At 38.9% G+C, this 18,253-nt stretch overlaps 1 protein-coding gene across 5 annotated transcripts in view; it reads right to left on the reverse strand.

Annotated features, from left to right (window-relative positions):
* The window catches only part of LOC129247500 (uncharacterized), a 77,693-nt gene that overhangs the window by 32,348 nt on the left and 27,092 nt on the right, over positions 1 to 18,253 (reverse strand). For 2 of the 5 annotated variants that reach the window (XR_008582560.1, XR_008582561.1), the window contains exon 5: positions 1,442 to 4,626. Coding sequence is in view for 1 of the 5 variants with exons in the window: in XM_054886648.1 (XP_054742623.1) it covers positions 1,991 to 4,626 (2,636 nt within the window). In the remaining 4 variants the exon portion in view is untranslated. Of the gene's footprint in view, positions 1 to 553; positions 4,627 to 18,253 lie in introns of those variants that run through there. The other 3 variants (XR_008582562.1, XR_008582559.1, XM_054886648.1) reach the window with 2 other exon arrangements.

Below are 18,253 nucleotides of genomic sequence, written 5' to 3' on the forward strand. Positions count from 1 at the left end.
TTACTTCTCAGAAGAAAAAAATTATGTAAAAATGAAATCCAGAAAGCTTTTCTTGGACCCAATTATTTTACGCTGAAACTTGGCACCTCAAACCCAAGCAAAGGCAAGTGAGCGCAGCGCTGGCTCGTAATTCGAATGTAAAAAGTAGTAAATCTCTGTATGAGTATGCGAGCAGGAGGGAGTGCTATCAAAGAGACTTAGGGTGCGCACAGGGTGACTCTTAAAAGTTTTTTATTTATTTATTTATTGAAAAGAGTAATAATTATAAATAATTATTCCACTTGAAAGGTAAGAAAAAAAGGAACAAGCACTGGCTGCTAAGGCCTTCGGCTATTGTTTTAAATGGTTAATAATATAGATAAAGAAGACAGGGTGACTCTTAAAAATTACCGCTGCAAGTTTTTGCAAAATCTTTTTAGTGTGAGGGGCAAATTCTTATTGGACTCAGGCTACGCTGCTTTTGCCATCAGTCGTGTAAATTTTACTTTATTTTACCCAAATGAGGAATACTCGCAGTTTTAAGCTGCTTCTAAGGCATTTAGGCTAACTGCAAATTTTTACAAAATCTGTTTAGTGTGACGTTGAAATTCTTATTTGGTATTGAGGCTGCGCTGCTCTTACCGCCCGGCGTGTAAATTCTAATTTTTTTCACACGAATAAAGAAGACTCTCACTTTTATGCTGCATTTTAGGGCTTTCTAAGAAATCTTTTCTTGGAGAGAAATGCGCTCAGTGGGCTGCTTTCGCTATTAATTTGATATATTTTGTTCATGGCCATCGCATTCGTAAGGCCACGAAAAAGCCACTCCACTTGTCGGATAACATAAAAAGGGTGGTCTTAGCAAAAAGTGCGGGTTTTCTGGTGTGAAACTTAAGGTTTACATAGAATATAAATATTTTCTCACAAAGTACACTGCAAGTGTGCGAAATTCGTGACTTCTCGCGTCCATGGTTTATGTCATAGTAGTTATTGTTGTTGTAACAGCACAAACTGTTCGCTATAAACTTTTGGCAATTGCTGCTCTAGAGAAAGTGCTTTTCTGCCTTTAATTCTGGGTTATTATGTCCAAGCAAGCGCAGCTCTTCACATGCGTCCCACGCTCTGATTGGGTGTGAGGTGGCTAAATACTGGGTCTTGTTCGAGAAAAAAACGACCACAATCCCTTAAAATGGTTCACGAAAGATTTCTGGTGAATATATAAAATGATAAAAAATATATTTTTTTTTCTTTTAATAAATTTCGTTTAAAGAACTTCGAGTGTACTTGTAAATATTCAGAATTAGTTTATAAAATTAAGAATTTGTTCAAGACATACTAACATATTAATATACTTTTTACCATTACAAATACAACACACTCTCAACTCATCCATCGCCAGCCAACACTAAAGTAAAGCCACGTAGTTAAGTAACTAGATATTTTACGTGTATTTGGAAAATACCTTTTAAACGCACCATTCATGTCATTTAGAAAACCCTAAACATCACATTGCTGTTCCCTCTTTCGAGCAGTTCGATTCGTATTTAATAGTATACTAAATTTAATCACTAGTTCTCTCAGCACTCCTGCTTCTACTACAGATGTATGCCCGGTGAAGAGAATACAGAAGGTGGCGACATCCGCTAACCATTCGCCCGCGCTCAGTGAATTTGACAGTATCAGCTGATTTGCTGACGTAATAATTGGATGTTTGTTCTCATTTTATTATTGTTTTTCTACTCATGTCTCATTTCTATTGTTATTTACGTGCAAATTTATCCTTCTACGCCGTTCCCTTTCTTGTTTATCCAATAGTTACGTCACAGCCAGAAATACTCTCCCGGATGTCGTAATTTTGTTATCAATCAATCTTGCTAGGCAAGCGCGTACATGCACGCATGTATGTACTCTCTGCTTGGCCGACTCACTCAGCTTTTCAATAGAACCCCTTGCCGCTGCTCATCATACTCAATACAGAAGCACCCAATTTCCAACTGAATCACATTAGTCATCATTTGAGTGTATTATAGATATTATCGGCCACCTCCTCCAGTTCGTTCGCAATGCTCGCAGCTGTAGTGCTAATACTTCCGCCGCCGCCGCCGCCGCTGCCGCCATTGTGCGCTTCATACGCAGCCGTATTACCTTCTAACGCCACTGTGGTGACATGCGCGCGACTCTTGCTGCCCACCTTGTTGCGTCTCGCCGCGCGCCCACTTTGCTTTTCACCACCGCTGAGCGGCTCTTCACCGAGATATACAGTGTGATAGCTCACCGGACTGACGGCATTGCAGTTGATTTGTACGCGACTAATTGCCAACCCAGTTGGCGCCAATCTGTCGCTAGCCACAGTTTGTCCACTCGCTGATTTACTCAATGCACCGGCCACATTGTTGCCACTCACCGCTGGCGTAGGACACTCGATTGCGGTGTATGTCAGCGAGGCGTAGTCACCATAGTCGTCGGAGATCTGCGTGGAATGTGTTTCATTGGAAAAGGTTTCACGTGTGGCCGAAGTGCAAATGCCACCCATGGCCGAGACAGTAGTGCCAGCTGCCGCCGCCGATGTCGAAGATCCTGCCGCCTTATGACTTACATTGTCGTGACATATTTCCGCATAGATATTCTCTTTGTTGTAGTCGATCAGATTGAGCGCTTGACAGATGTTGCCCGTTGGATTGTCGGATGCTGATTCGTCGCTTGAAAGCACCAGCGAATCGCGTACACTTGAATAGGGTAGATCGTCTATTAGACTGGTGGGTGTGAGTGGTGAGGCAAGTGCAGAGTGGTTGCCCAAAATGCCAAGACTGTTAGCAACGCCAGCGTTACCTGCGAGCAATGAAAGTCCACCGGCAGCGCGTCTGCCTGTTACCGGTTCGCCAATATTGAAATCAAGTCGCCTATCAGTGGCTGTTGGTTTTGCCACAACGCCATTGTTAGTGTTGTGCTTCAGCTGTGCCATGGAGCGCTTGTTATCGTGCAGCTGCATTTTTTGTGGCAGCGAAAAGTTGAGCAGCTGATGCAAGCTCGAGGAAGATTTACTGTACTGGCGCGTTTTCACGTGAAATTCATTGTACAGCTTTTCGGTAATGAAAGATTGTGGTATGGTATCTTGATTCTCAAGATCCTCCACATCGGTGCCCGCTTCTGAGATGGTGTCATTTGGTAGTAAATCGGGCTTACGCGATGCAGCACCGCCACTGATGAGCTCAATATCCTGTAGCGACATAGATTTCGTCATCAATTTTTTTCCGCGCGTTTCGACTTTTTTCAATTTCTCATCGATGGTCGCCAATGTTGTGGTTTCTGTGTCTGAACAGCCAATGTCCGATGCGCCACCACTTGGCTCCGAAAAACTCTCGTGTACATCGTGAGTTTGCGTATTTGGCTTATCGCCGAATCGTTCCTGTAACAGCTTAGACATATCCGAATAGCGTTCCATGCTCATGCGCTTCGCCTGCACATCCAGTTCGTAGGAGGTCATCGTGTGCGCAGCATGCTTGTCCTGCTTGCGGAACCATTTCTTCTTCGTCGATTGGAAAACTTTCATCTTCTCGGTAATGCGATTTGCGCTGCTTGTCGCACTCTCGAATGCAGCTTGCGCTGCTGCCTCTTTCGCCTCTAGATTGGCAAGATCCGATTTGCTAAGGAAGATAATTGAGTCTTCCTTTTCGTGCGCTGGTATCGTCGTTTTCTCGCGCCTCAGCAACTTTGGCAGATGCAAGGGTTTTAGGATTTTCAAACCTTCCCCACGACTTTTCGAGCCCGAGCGCTCCGGACGGTGCAGTATCTCGACCTCAACCATCTTCAAGAATTGATCACAATTGAATTGACAAAATTTTAGTATGTTTTGCACATTGGGGTTGGCGAGCATACGTTGCTCGCTTTCGAAACCGAGTGAGCTCTTCAGCAAATTCATCTCTTTCGACAGATGCAGTTTGCGTAAGTGTAGTGGACTTTGCACCTCCACATCTTCAATGGGGCAGGCAATCACTACGTTCTCGGTGGTTATGTGCGTAATGCACACATTGTCGGGTATCGCGCTGTTACAGCCATTCGGTCCCGAAATGTAGCGCAGCGTAAGCGGCAATTCACGCTGTGGTGTTATCAGCGCTGTTATGCGATGCACACAATCGGGATTGGCCTTCTTGTTCGCCTCGTTGCCAATGCCACCAAGCTTCTGCAGTATTTGTGGTATGCCCGGCTCGATTTCGTAGAATTTCCCTTTTGTGGAGAGCGACACGTACAACACCTGCCGGTTCTCGTTTAGCAATTGTGCATAGCGGCCCTTCTCCTTTTCACGGCCATGATTGTTATACGCTTTTGCGGTTACTCCACCGGTACAACCGATGGTAGCGTGATCTTGTTTGCCATCTTCGAAAACGGCAAGCAATCGAAATACTTGGCCACCTCGCGCAGTTGTCTTCACATATTGTGGTCGATTATTGGTCGGTGGTGGCGGTGGTTGGGAGTATATTGGTATGCAACCCTCCGTGGGTGGGTTATTTACGTTGGGCTGGGATTCCGTAAAGGCGGGCATATTGTCGACTGAGACGAATTTGTACACACGTTCGCGCACCAACTGTATGAGCGATGTGTAGAGTGTCGCTGTGGGTATTCCCTTGTCGTTGAGCAGAGAAAAGTAACCTGCAAGGAAAATTTAAAAAATTTATTAGAGAAAATTTAAAAGAATATTTTGTGTAATTCTTTCAAAGTTCTATTTAAGGCAGTGGCTATAAATATGGGAAGCTCAAACAAGAGAAAAGATCTAAACACTAACACATAGGGAGCCCCAAACATATTGCAGTGTCTTTCTAATTTATTGATTAAGCTTATGTTCTCTTGTAGTTCTGTGGTCGGCTGTTCAACTCTTCGAATCTTGTTCCGCAAAAATTAAAAAGTATGGCATTTCCATTCATCCGTCCTATAGATTACATGGAACTCCAATGCATGGTAAATACTGATACAGGCATAGGAGCTCTAACGAAGTGAGAACCAACTCGATATACTGAACAGGTTTCAGTTCCCAAATGTTTTTGTGTGGAAGTGCAGAGCTTCAAACCTAAGTGTGCCAGAAGTATGAAGGAAGATGAAACCGCCAGACAAGTGCTGTACTGATGCAGAAGCGGCACAAACGCCTTGGTAAACATATTTTGCCAGCGGAGGAAATAAAACTCAGTGTAATAGGACAAATACTAAAATTTATTGAGGAGCTTGAGCTCAGAGAAATACTCTGAATCCCGAAAAGGGCATAGTAGATCTCCCAGATCGCTACAAATAATAATAATAATACCCAGCATGCCAACCCGCGTTGTATACTTTCAGAGCTCGAGTGTCTCTGCCTATTAAAAGCAAGACAGCGGAACTGCTGTATTTCTATATCGTTGTAGAGCTCGTACAGCTCGTACAGTGAGTGGCTGTAATTTTTGTATGACGAGAGATGTCGAAGAATTATTTTTAATTTACATACTACAATTTTCGAGGTGATACAAATTCTAGACTGGACTATTGGTTATCGGTTATTATGATAATAAGACCAATTGTATTCATTGTATTGAAAACTGAATCTACTAGAAATGCACAATCGCAGCTAATTAGGGTCCCAGGGTACAGGGGTGTAACTGGGAACGAAGTATGTAGTGGATGCATTGGCGAGAGAGGCTGCCGCCCCGTCATTAATAGGAGCCGAACCCTTCTTTCTTATGTGACAATACACCATTAAGGGGAAACTTAGGAGTGAAGAGCTAAGGCTAAGGGAGGCTGATTGACACCAAACTACATGGGGCTACACCAGGCGTAATCCTTACTGGGAGAGTGTAAACAAAGGAGGTTCAGGTAACTCATAACCATATCTTGGGATCAACTGAAGGAAGAGCATTCTTACAGGCCATCGCAGATCGCGCAGTCATTTGCACATGATTGGCATATAATCCACTGACTGCTGGCTTTTATGCGGCCAAGCTTCGGAGAATCCAATGTACCTCCTCCATCAATGTAGCTCAATAGCGTGGAGAAGGTTGCGACATCTCGACCAACTGCAGCCAGAAGAAAGGCAGCTGCGCGCAATCCAACCCAGCTCTATCTTGAGTTTAATAAGGGAACTGGGTCTGGATGAGGTACTGCGATGGGTAGGGAGCACAAAAGACCATGAGATCCAAGTACTTAGTACTGTCATAAGTTTTGTTACAAGTTAAGTGCGTTATAGATATGAAATTATAATACTTTACTGGAAGATCCAACTCCTTCCATTGAAGAGGGTACTGCTCAATGGCTTCAACCCACCTTCCTTCTAAGACTTCATTATGGTACGCTTTGCCAGGATCTTAACCCCTTTTTCCCAGAAATGAGGAGATGTAATGCCTTTAATGCCTAATGGCGGCCGCCGTGGCCGAATGGGTTGGTGCGTGACTACCATTCGGAATTCAGAGAGAGAACGTCGGTTCGAATCTCGGCGAAAGATCAAAAATTTAGAAAAAGTTTTTTTTTAATAGCGGTCGCCCCTCGGCAGGCAATGGCAAACCTTCGAGTGTATTTCTGGCATGAGAAAGCTCCTCATAAAAAATCTGCCGTTCGGAGTAGGCTTACAACTGTAGGTCCCTCTATTTGTGGAACAACATCAAGACGCACACCCCAAATAGGAGGAAGAGCTCGGCCGAACACCCAAAAAGGGTGTGCGCGCCAATATACCATATATATAAGGCCTTTACAAGCCACTCCCCACTAAACCATTACGGAGGCTGGTAGATGGCTGCGCTGAACCCTTGGAACAACATTTTTTTCGTCTTTAGAAGCTTTAGCATGGATTTTGTCGTTTTGCTTCTTAAAAACTTCTTCAGTAGTGAAAATTTTCTCATCTAAGAAAAGAATATTTACATGGCCGTTGACCGCGTGCCATCGAAGAAGCTGCCTTTATCTGCCGGGTATAATTTTCTTCAAGCGCGTTGTCAAAATATTATCAAAGAGCATCTCTATTTAGTCTTGGTATGGATCTACTTCATACATTCATTTTCCTACACATGATTTTCTGATTTTTAAAACGAATTTTTGCGAATTCTTTCTCGATAGGCTTTTATGGCTGCACTGGTTCGAACCACGCGAGGGCGACCACTTCTTTTTTTGTCTGTGACTTCAGGAGTGTGAGAAAAATGATTGATCGTGGGGTACATAAACATTCTCGAAATATTAAGTTTTTTTAGCAATTCGTAAATCTCACTTTCAATGCAATCACTGCAATGCAATTTTCCTGAGCTCCCCACTCCATTGTTAGGAAGCGAAATTTGTCACGAAACTGAGTGTAATTTATGTGTAGAAAATTCGTACGAACAAAAGTAAAAATAATGGAACTTTTTTTTCTGCGAATTTGTTCTTGCGGTATGCATTGTAAAATTTGTCACATAATTTATGGCAAGACTAATTACAAACCTCGAAGTTGTCTGTCTGTTTACCTTTTTGCACCAGCATAAAAATTTACTGTTATTATTTCTGACATCCACTGCTGTATTTCAGAAACAAGTTTACAGTTGAAAAGCCAAAAATAAGTTCAAGCAGTATGCCAACACCCATCTTTTGCCTGTTCGATAACCTGCTGGGTAGGCCACTGTGTATTAGGGCTTTATCCAATCAGCCACTGACTCTTCCATTATCATATGCACACATACTATGCATACATACACACATGTATATATACCTATACACATCTCTCTCTCTCTCTCTCTCTAAAGTACATTCCATCAGCTCGTGCAAATATGAATGTATCGTTGTTGCTGCAACATTAAGTAATTCGCAATTAGCACGTAAAATGAAAATGTTAAATGGGGCAGAAATATGAAAGGACCAAGGTGGATTATTGGAAGAGTGAAAGGAATTGTAAGCCTCTTGCATGCAGGCAATAACTGCCACAAATACAAATGCATGTGCGCAGGATTCAAGCAGAGGGGAGAGAGGGCAGGCAAGATAGCAACATTAATGGCTAAAGTTTAAGGTTGTGGAGCGATCACATGGAGGATATGCGGTGAGTAGTGAGCCAATATGCTTGGAAGTTTACGAGTATAGCAAAGTAGATGCGTTATAAGTGCTCGACTGCGTAGACATTCATATGTGCAAACATGTTCAAACATGCACACATCCATACATACATCTCTGTAATATAGTAAGTTAAAGGTGGTTGCTCATATAAGTCAATAAAAGGTGGCGCAAAATGGGTCATACAATTTTGTTTTTGAATTACTTTTTTACCAAATATAAAAAATTTGTTTAGTGAAGGAAATTTTTACTTTGATTTTTACGCGCTTCATCGCTTATCTGCTTCGTATATCACAGCTGTCGAGCTCACAAGTGACGTACCACGCCATTTGCTAAAATTATAAACTTATAAACGGGCGATGAATTTTGCGCCACCTTGTACATATGAGCGCCAAGTGCTTGAGTGTATGACCTGAATGAATCTTCAACGCAAGGCTCTCGCATAATATTTGTACGCATTAAAATGTCGGTATGTATGCAGTTGTGTGCACTTACCACAAGTACATACATACATTTATAACTGAGCAGTAATTGGATCCGTATAGGCGTGGACATCAATTAGCAAGGCGGATTTAATTGCTTCAACATTTGCTGACAATTTCAGTAGTAAAATAAATAAACAGAGCAGCGTCATTGCTCGGCAGGCCAGTGAGTGACTAGTGACAGTGCTTCAGTAGGGTCAGTTTCCAATGGTAATGGCTTAAGCTGGATGTAGAAAGTTGAAGGCGATGTTCAACATAAAAATGTACAACAAAAATTATTTAAAGAACGCTGCGTTGGTTAGGAGATCCTCGTGTTTTTTTCGAATGAAGTTTTAAAAACTTTCGAATCAAAATATATTTTTAATAATACCGTGCAGGCTCAAAGTGTGCGCGAAGGTTTTGATAGTTGATCTCACATACATAGCATCTTCTAAATCCCCCTGGCATCCCCTGTTTTGGGATCAGTTTTGGAAGTAACTGTATTTGAAAGCAACTCAAATTTAGACAATAAGTTCTATAATGGGTTCCATGTGCAAAGGTTCAGGCAAGTGGGAAAAGTGACTGATCGCCATTCACTTGGGAGTGACCAAGTCGATTCTTCTGCCTGTGGGCCAAGCAGCTCATAACTTTCTGACTTCGCCCAAGTATCCTTTGGGTAGCTTTCTAACACCCGTTCGGAGCGATCTAGTGTGAGAAGGCGAATCAACCCAGTATAACTGGTTGTGCGTAGGGTTTGGGACCCACCCCAGAAAAGATCGGTCAATGAAAAATCGAAAACAGCCTTGGATAAGGGCTCCCTATAACGATAAGTTCTATGCCAGATATATTAAATTTATCCGATCTTTGCAGCGATAATTATGGTCGTAAAAAAATAGTTCCGTACAAAATTTTAGCATAGCTTTAGAATAGCAAAATACCAGGGTGGCGTTTTGGAACAAAAATTTTTAATTTAAGCAAAAAAAAAAAAATACAAGTATACATAAAAAAATAGTACAATAATTTGTATCGCCTACTATATTTGCCATAAAATATAACGGTAACAATATAGAATAAACGGTTCTTCGTTAGATTTTTTAATGTAAATAGGCTTTCGGCCGCCGGAAGAGTAATCTTCATCTTCAATCTTACCTCGAAAAGTAGGGAGAATCTGACAAAACTGAGGACGCTATTGAACGTATAAGACCCCAAGTAAAACCAACCAACTGAACCTTTGTCCAAAACAAAATTGAAAATCCAGGCATAGTCTGAACAATTTCCTCTAAAATTTTTCCCACGGGTGGCTCCAAAATCAAAAATGAAGAACCTAGTCTGAAATGAGGGTGGTTGCTCTTGATACCATATATGACCAGGTCGAGAGCAGAAGCTCACCAAAATAGAAAAAGAAGATGATGGAGTAAAAAAGGGTAGTAAATTGGACCTCCGTGATTTCTAATCAGATCGCAAAGAGGAGTTCACCGAAACAAAAAAGAAAGAAGATGTGTTGTAATAAAGGTAGAGAAGTGGACCTGCTTGATTTGTGCCCCCACCGAGCAGAAAACATCTCTGGCCTTAGAAAAAACTGGCTCATCAACGAAAATCTAAGAAACGTCGAAATTCCGAGCACAATAGAATGAATCTCCTTTAAAAACTGTATCACGAAATGCTTCAATATCAAAAAGTTAGAGTCTCATATAAGAAAAAGTGGCTTCTCTTGTTATGTGAGCAAAACGAGAGGAGAAGCTGACCAAAATTTCGCAAAGGAAGGGTGTCTCCTAAATCAAAAAGGAAGAGTCTGGTCCGAAAATGAGGGCAGCTTCTCTTTATATGAGATCAGATCGAGAAGAGAAACTCCTCAAAATAGAAAAGAAGATCATGGAGTGAAATGATGGGCTACCATAACGGTAGTAAAGTTGCCCTTACAGATGTGTGGACCAAGCGAGCAGAAAACATCTGTGATCTTAGAAAAATTGCCTCGTCTTCACAATTCCGAGAACGTTGAAATTCGGAGCACGTAATAATGAAAATCCTTTAAAATTTTATCTGCTTCAATATCAAAAAGGAAGAGTCTGATCTAAACACATAAGTGGCTTTTCTTGATGTGCGAGCAGATCGAGAGGAGAAGCTGATCAAAATTCGAAGAGGAAGACGTTGTAGTTAAACAAGGCTAGGACTCCTCTTGATTCATGGTCAGAGCAAGCAGAACACCCCCAAGGTTAAAGAAAAAAATTGGCTTATATACATTAAAATGGCAGTAAAATTGCAAAATTTCTTTTTCAAAAGAATTCATTCATTTTTCTAATTTCACAAAACCAAAATTTTCACAAACTCAGTCAAAAAATGTGTAGTCGTCAAACGCTAATTGACAAAGCTTAATTGAGTATGTGTGGGCAAACCAATTTTAATACTACATTTTATTGACTCAATTATGAAGTCTGTGTGAACATTCTATTAGTATACAGTCTCTCGTGCAGCCAATGCATCTACGGAAGGTAACAATTTGTTGTGAATCGCGAATTGTGCCTGTTGTTAGAGCGGGGATATAATTCTTTATACTCTAATGAGAAATAGCTTTCACCTGACCGAGCGCTAGATGCGTCTGAAGGAAAGCAGCTGATTTTGTACACAAATGACAAAAAAAAATATTTTTCACAAATAAAAAAAAATTCTAAACAATTTTTTTCCAAAACGTATATTTTATGGTAGCTAAAAACTTGTAAGGGAAGGAAAGTAGCTGATTTAACACACAAATGACAAAAACAGTGTTTGCAGTTTAACACACAAATGGCAAAAAAAAAAGAGTTTACCCAAAAATAAAAAATTTTTCCAAAAATATTATATTTTATGGTAGATAATAAAATTTTAAAGGAAGGAAAGTAGCTGATTTAATACACAAATGATAAAAAAGTGCTTACCCAAAAAAAATTTTTTTTTTCAAAAAGTTATTTTATGGTAGATACAAAAATTTTAAAGGAAGGAAAGTAGCTGATTTAACTCACAAATGACAAAAAAGTGCTTACCCAAAAATAAAAAAAGTTTCCAAAAAAAATTTTTTTTTCAAAAAGTATATTTTATGGTAGATAAAAAAGAAGAAAATTGCTGATTTAATACTCAAATGACAAAAAAGTGTTTCCCAAAAATAAAAAATGTTTCCAAAAAAAATTTTCCAAAAAAAAAATTTTCCAAAAAAAAAAAAATTTCCCAAAAAAAATTTTCCAAAAAAAAAAATTTCCTAAAAAAAATTTTCCAAAAAAAAAAATTTTCCAAAAAAAATGTCCATAAAAAAATTATATTTTATTATAGATAAAAAAATTATTAAAATAAGAAAGCAGCTGACTTAGCTCACAAATGACAAAATGAAAATATTTTCCCAAAAGCAAACAAAAAAAAATTTTTGGTAGGTAAAAAATATTGAAATATTAAAAAGAACGCAAGATATTATTAATATATAAAAAACAACTGCGTGAGATATCAAACAGATTCGGATTTGATTTTAAAGATTCATTCATGTCATTAAGTATGGAATAGCACGTCTTTCAAATGGCCACCCTCGGCTTCGCTGGTTGTGCGAATGGTTGTAAATGACTCGGTGCAAAATGTCCGATGTTAAATCGGCAATAGCCACTCAAGCAGCGGCCTCAAAACAATAGCAAGTGCTTGGCTACTTAGAGTAGGCTAAAAGCTTTACCTGACCCCAGAGAGATTAATTGAGCAGTTTCAATTCATATGAGCGCGGCCAATTGTTGAGCGCACTCCGTGAAATGACCCAGTTGTCAAATTCCTGCTTCACTACTTTGAGGGTTGCGTCGTTTGTATGGCTTGTAGCCACCTCATTGGAACCACGGTTCGGATACATCGATTTTGTCGAGCTTTTGCCACCGAAAGGCCATAAACATCGCTCTGTTAACCGTGGAATGCTAACCGAAGAAATAAGGTCCGATTGTGCTGCCATGCCATAAACCTTCTTCTTTCATTAGGAATATTTCTTCCTGTTATTTACGAAAATAAAATATGCATGAATATTTTATACTAAAAATGTGTTAATGTTTGAACTCTGCATTTGAGTAAAATTTATTAAAATTGAGTAAAATGGTTTTTTGTATCCGTTTTTCTTTCGAGTGGAGTTTGACCAGTTGTTGCTTGTTGTTGTAGTGCTGTTGTGTCTGCCCCCGATTCTGAACCGTGCTTTAGAATTTGTGATTTAAGTTTTTAACCGTACATCTGCACTTATTACGCCAGGTTATATCATTTAGGCCTCCTGATATTGCAGCTGCTTTAGTTACTTGTGCTTTCGATTCTTTTTCTAAGCCTTTTGCTGCTGGTAATTAGAGCTCCAAATTCAAGCACCTGCTGGATTGGTCTATTATAAACTGCGATCTTGCATCGGATATAATCTCTAGATATTACCATAGTTTTGGTTTTTTCCATATTAAATTTACCAGCTGTCTTATCGCAGTCGAATAGTAGTCGCTGAAGATTATACTCGGTTTCAGATAATACCACACCGTCGACAGCAAGCAATCAGTCTTTGTGGTTGAGTTGAAGCTTGGTCCAATACTTGGGTATTATTTTCGTTCCAGTAAGTTAATTTTGCTTGTTAGCACAGCAGCTGAGACGAAAATTCACCTCGTTGGAGATGATCTTTTGGATAAAATGGATCTCCTTAGTTAGAACTGAGTCGGAATTTGGTTAAATTTTTTTAATATTTTCCACATCTTCCGCAAGCGTGAAATGATGTATGAAGAAATAGCAAATCTTACATAATATTTTAACAGCTGGATGTTACTGGTAACTTTAACAGATGCTCACATAAAAAATTGGAAAAACTATCATTGCTATCTGGTCCCCATATAGACAAATTTCAACCATAATTGCGTAGATAAGAAAGAGATTTTCTTGGGTTTAAAATTTTTTCAAGTTTTTAGTTTAAGCTCAACCGTTTTTTCTTGAATGTGTAACGCCACTAAATATTATATTTTTATATTGTGAATTTTCACTCCTCTAAAAGTTGCTGTCATTTCCACTCCTTCATTTTTCTTTTATTTTCTTTTTTCATTAAAACAGGAATGATTAAATGATGATTAATATAAGTGGATGTATGCACTGAGATAAGTATGAATATAATCAGTTTGATTGATTAAGTTCATTAAGCACTGGGGGAATTTCATCCCGCACGCCGCACAGCATCAACAACAATTATAGGCTACGTTGCACTTTAATGGCCAATGGCGACTGCCATCATATTGAGGCAAATTTAATTAAGAACCAAAAAACTGGTGAGTGTGAAGGAGAAGAAAAGGAGATAAGAGGCAAGAAAAAAAAGAGGAGTCAAAAAAACAAAAAATACTGAAATTGAGCAGCAAATAGTGGTGCTGATAAGCTTCCAAATAAAAATAGATAGTAGAAATATTAACTTCAATCTTCATTAGACATCTACAGAAATCCATTGCTATCCTCTCGACCTACCAACTGCTGTGACACTTAGAGATATGCGCGAGTGATTTGGAAAGTATCATCACTAACGCTGAGCAGCGCGCAAACTATGGGGAAAGTGTTAAAAAAAAAACAAAAAAAAAAAAAAAACAAAAAAAAAAACAAACAAAAAAACAGTGCAAGTAAAGTGTGCAAGAAAACAATTTAAAGAATTTTTCGAAATTCGCGCAAATAACAAAATGAAATAAGGCAATGCTGTGCACTAATGAAGATGACTGATTAAAAATGGCGCTTCAGCAATTTCTGCATGCGAGACAGCGAGAGGAGAAAGAAATTGCAGCGAACAGCCGGGAAATGCCGGGAAGTTATAGCATAGTTTAAGGCGCATAAGAGTGAAATAAGTGAGAAACATTCGGAAATGCAAGGTGGCGTGCCAAAAATGGTTCAAAGGTGTAGTAGACAGTGGAGATGAGCTGGAATTTTGCAATTTTATTAAACACTTGACTTTATGTTGCATAGCTTTAGGCGCTCAGCTATGATCGTAAATTATATTTGACTCGCTCATATATTAGCTTCATATGCTGCTGCATTTCAAGGCAATGAAGTTACATATTTTGCTGTAGGACGATAAAAATTCGTTTTGCCAAATTAAATGACTTCATAACAGCCGGTAAACGTGCCCGAGGGGCAGAAAGAACCCAGTGTAGTTGCGTAGCAGCGAGTTACTTGCATCGCCTTTGATTAAATATTTCTTTAATATGCGTTTTAAATTGACTGACTTGGTATGAAATGAAAATTGAAGAAACGAATTTCTGAAGTCCAGTGCAGCACAGCATTTGCGACACTCGAAAGTATGCTACATTTTTTGTATATTTCAATACACCGCAGAGCGTAAACTTTTTGCTTTCTTATACGCTTGATATGATATAGAAATTAAAGCAAACGAAATTGCTGAAACCCACACCATGTGCGGCGCCCGAAAGTATGCTACATTTTTTTCGTTTTTTTTAATAAGTTGTAGTAAGCAATTTTTTTGCTTTCTTACGCACTTCATATGACACGAAAGTTTAACGAGGCGAAATTTCTGAAATCCACACTACGTGCAGCGCCCGAAAGTGTGCTATATTTTTTCACATTTCTTAATAAGTTGCAAAGAGTGAATTTATTTAAATATTTGCGAGTGTTCAAAAGAAATATAAACTTGTAATTTTAAGTACTCCAGTCCGCTACTCACTCAAAGTAAGCGCATAAATAATAATATTTTAATTGCATCTGATTGCATTCAAAAGGCAAAAGCGAAGCGACAAAAGACGACTGTATGCCAGCAGCTAAACAGTAAGCAACATTTGCTGTATGCCACACACATACATACGCGCACTTGTTATGAGAAACATTTTTGTTTTCCTTCATTCATTCTCATTTTCGTGGAAATTAAGTCCCCTTCTGGTTGAAAGCCAAATAAATACGCGTGTGCAGCAAAAAGTATGCAACGAAAAATATGAACTGCTGTAAAGCGAACAAAGCTCGGCAGCAGAAATTGCGAAAAAACGCGGAAAATGCGTAGCAATTACGACGTTGGCGAAAAGCAAAGCGCATAAAAAATGAAGCATGCTGAAAGTGGGCACAGAAAATTAAACCGAAAAATGAAATGAGAGGACTTGAGAAAAAATGGCAAAGAGATTCTCTTATTTTCATTAATTTTTTTTTTACATTTTCGCGAAATTGCATTTTTTGTAGGATTTCCGTTTGTCAACTAACAGACGCTGCGGACACATGGATACGAATAAATAGAGCTGCGAAAGAGACGTAGTAATTTTTTCTTCTTGTTTCCTTACTTCAAAGTCAATTGGCGTTTTTCAGGCGAGAATTCGATGCAAATATGAAGCCTTTCAAAGATAAGTCATTCAGAGTATTTGAAGGAACAAGAACTACTTTAGGCAGGATACTACGAGTATCACTCTTACCGCGTGAGTGTAGTTTAGTAATGCAATGCAATGTCTGAAGGATCTTTTCGATCCAAGGCGGCCATGTTCAAAATTTCTGCGTTTATCTTAGCTACCGCAACTTCACAACTGCCAGAGAAATTTCTTAGTCACAGTCTTAGCTAAGCGGAAAACGGAAAGAAATTCCAGGATAATAACAAAGGTCTGTTGAACTCTCTCCAAAATGCCCTCATTTTTCCACAAAGTACTGCCTAAGCTGGCTATCATTGAAAGATCAAATAAGAAATGAGTTATGCAACCTGGCTATGGTAAATTGCTTCGTTGCTTCAGTCATAGTTGGTATGCCAAGATCACGAATTTATATGAAAGTTAATTAAAAATGGTATTTGGAGGGTTAAAATATTCCACAGAAACCATAAACGATAAATGTTACTAAGAGTTACTAGGGATTTCCTGTGGAGTTATCTGAATAATTAATCAGGTAACCAAAGCAGCAACGACGAATTGAAGATGGTGTGCGCAGAACATACGAATAATAGTATACAAGATTACGCAGATTAAATTGGAAAAATAAGATTAAACTTCGCTGCAGCGTAAGTGAGGATTAGGTATATGAGACGACTAGCGCTGGAGTGTTAAAATAGCCAGTTTTTTGTAAATACAAATTTAAAATTAGATTCTTCTTCTGGCGCGTCAACCATTTACATTATTTTAGGCGAGATTTTTAATAAAGCGCGCCAGTCTTTTCTTTTCGTTGCTAACTGGCGCCAGTTGGACACATGAAGTGAAGAAAGTCCTTGTCCACCTGATCTTTACAACGCAGAGGAGTTCATCCTCTTCTTCTGCTACCACCAGCTGGTATCTCATTGAATACGTTTGAACCAGCCGGAGCGTTTGTATCCATTCGGAAGGCATGACCCAGCCAACGAAACCGCTGGATCTTTATTTTTAAATTTAGGTTAAGGTAATGAAATCAACACGAAGAAAAGAAAGACGGTAGAAAAAAATAGAAGGAAAAATAGAGTTTGAAAGCAAATGAATGCTAGGAAGTATCTACAATTACGCAGTTCAACAGCGGATGCAGGTGAATTCACTGAGAGGAGAATACAGTACAAACGATATGCGAAAATTCTATATTCGCTCAGTCGCGTGCAGAAAACCATTTTGGTATCTGTTCCGCTCTGGCTAAGACCGTACAAGATTTCCTATAAAACTACATGAAATGCCCAGCGGATCTGATATCGGTGTCTCTACGCCTCTTCCAGGGCTTCATTTGGCTTCATTGGTCCAACAGGTTACAGGGAGGCCAGAAAAGACGAGACAGTTAAAGATCTCCTAATTTGACATTACAACAGGCACACGAGAGCTAGCTTCCACCAGTTATCAACCATCAACCAAGTAACTTAACCCAACTTAAAATGCTGCCCTAATGCAGGTTTGCTTTACTGGCTTTGTTCCCTTTGCTTAGGTCTGCTTAACCTTGAAAGATTCTATGATCAAATGGTAGCTTTGAAAGTTGTATTAGTAAATTCAACAAAAAGAAGCAATGCGTGCAATTGAAAAGTTGTAGGCCGACAAACAGCTGTCTAAGAGTATTTCATCAAAAAGTAAAATATTTCATGGCTTTTCCTCGGGATATATACAAGTACATGTATACCTAGTAGTAAATTGTAGCTATATGAAAAATTTCTAAGTTTTATTTATTTAATTATTTTTTGTTAAATTTTTCTTATTGTTTTATAAAAATATAGTTTCAAACTTCGCACGAAATTCAGTAAATTTAAAAAAATTGTTATCAAAATTTCTATCTTATTCAGAATTTCTAGACAAATTCTGTGCCTACAGTTATATAGCTTCTTCAATTCTGGTGTAACAAGGTACAAGTCCAAAGTGACTCAAAATTCTTGTTGATTTTTGAGAATTTTTTCTTGCTGAGATGTTGCGCACATTCTTCTATATATTGTAAAAAAAATTGTGATGTAAACTAATTTTTGTTTTAATTTACGTTCATTTTGAGCCGCTTAAAATTTGCGCTTTAATGAACTATAAAGTTGCATACTCAAAATTTTTCTAAAAATTCCATATTAAAAGTTAGAAACTTTGATACATTTTTTGGAAAATTTACTAAATTTTTCTGAGCTTGTTTAAAATTTGGAACTCTGACCTACGCGCCTTAGCACACTGATTTCAGTTATAACGGTGCGTTGCCTAAACGGTAGGCACGCCCAGAGAATGGGAGAATGCGTTTGCACACCTATGACTTCTGCAGAAGTTGTCTAGATGAGGAAGCGGAAGAGACGATTTCGCAAATTTTGTGTCACTGTCCTGCTCTATCCCGACGTAGTCTCACCATTTTAGGTAGATAATCTTTTAATGAATTGTAAGATCTTAGCTCTTTCGGAATCAAGGATCTTATAC

The sequence above is a fragment of the Anastrepha obliqua genome, chromosome 5, assembly GCF_027943255.1.
Source record: "Anastrepha obliqua isolate idAnaObli1 chromosome 5, idAnaObli1_1.0, whole genome shotgun sequence".
NCBI lineage: Eukaryota > Metazoa > Arthropoda > Insecta > Diptera > Tephritidae > Anastrepha > Anastrepha obliqua.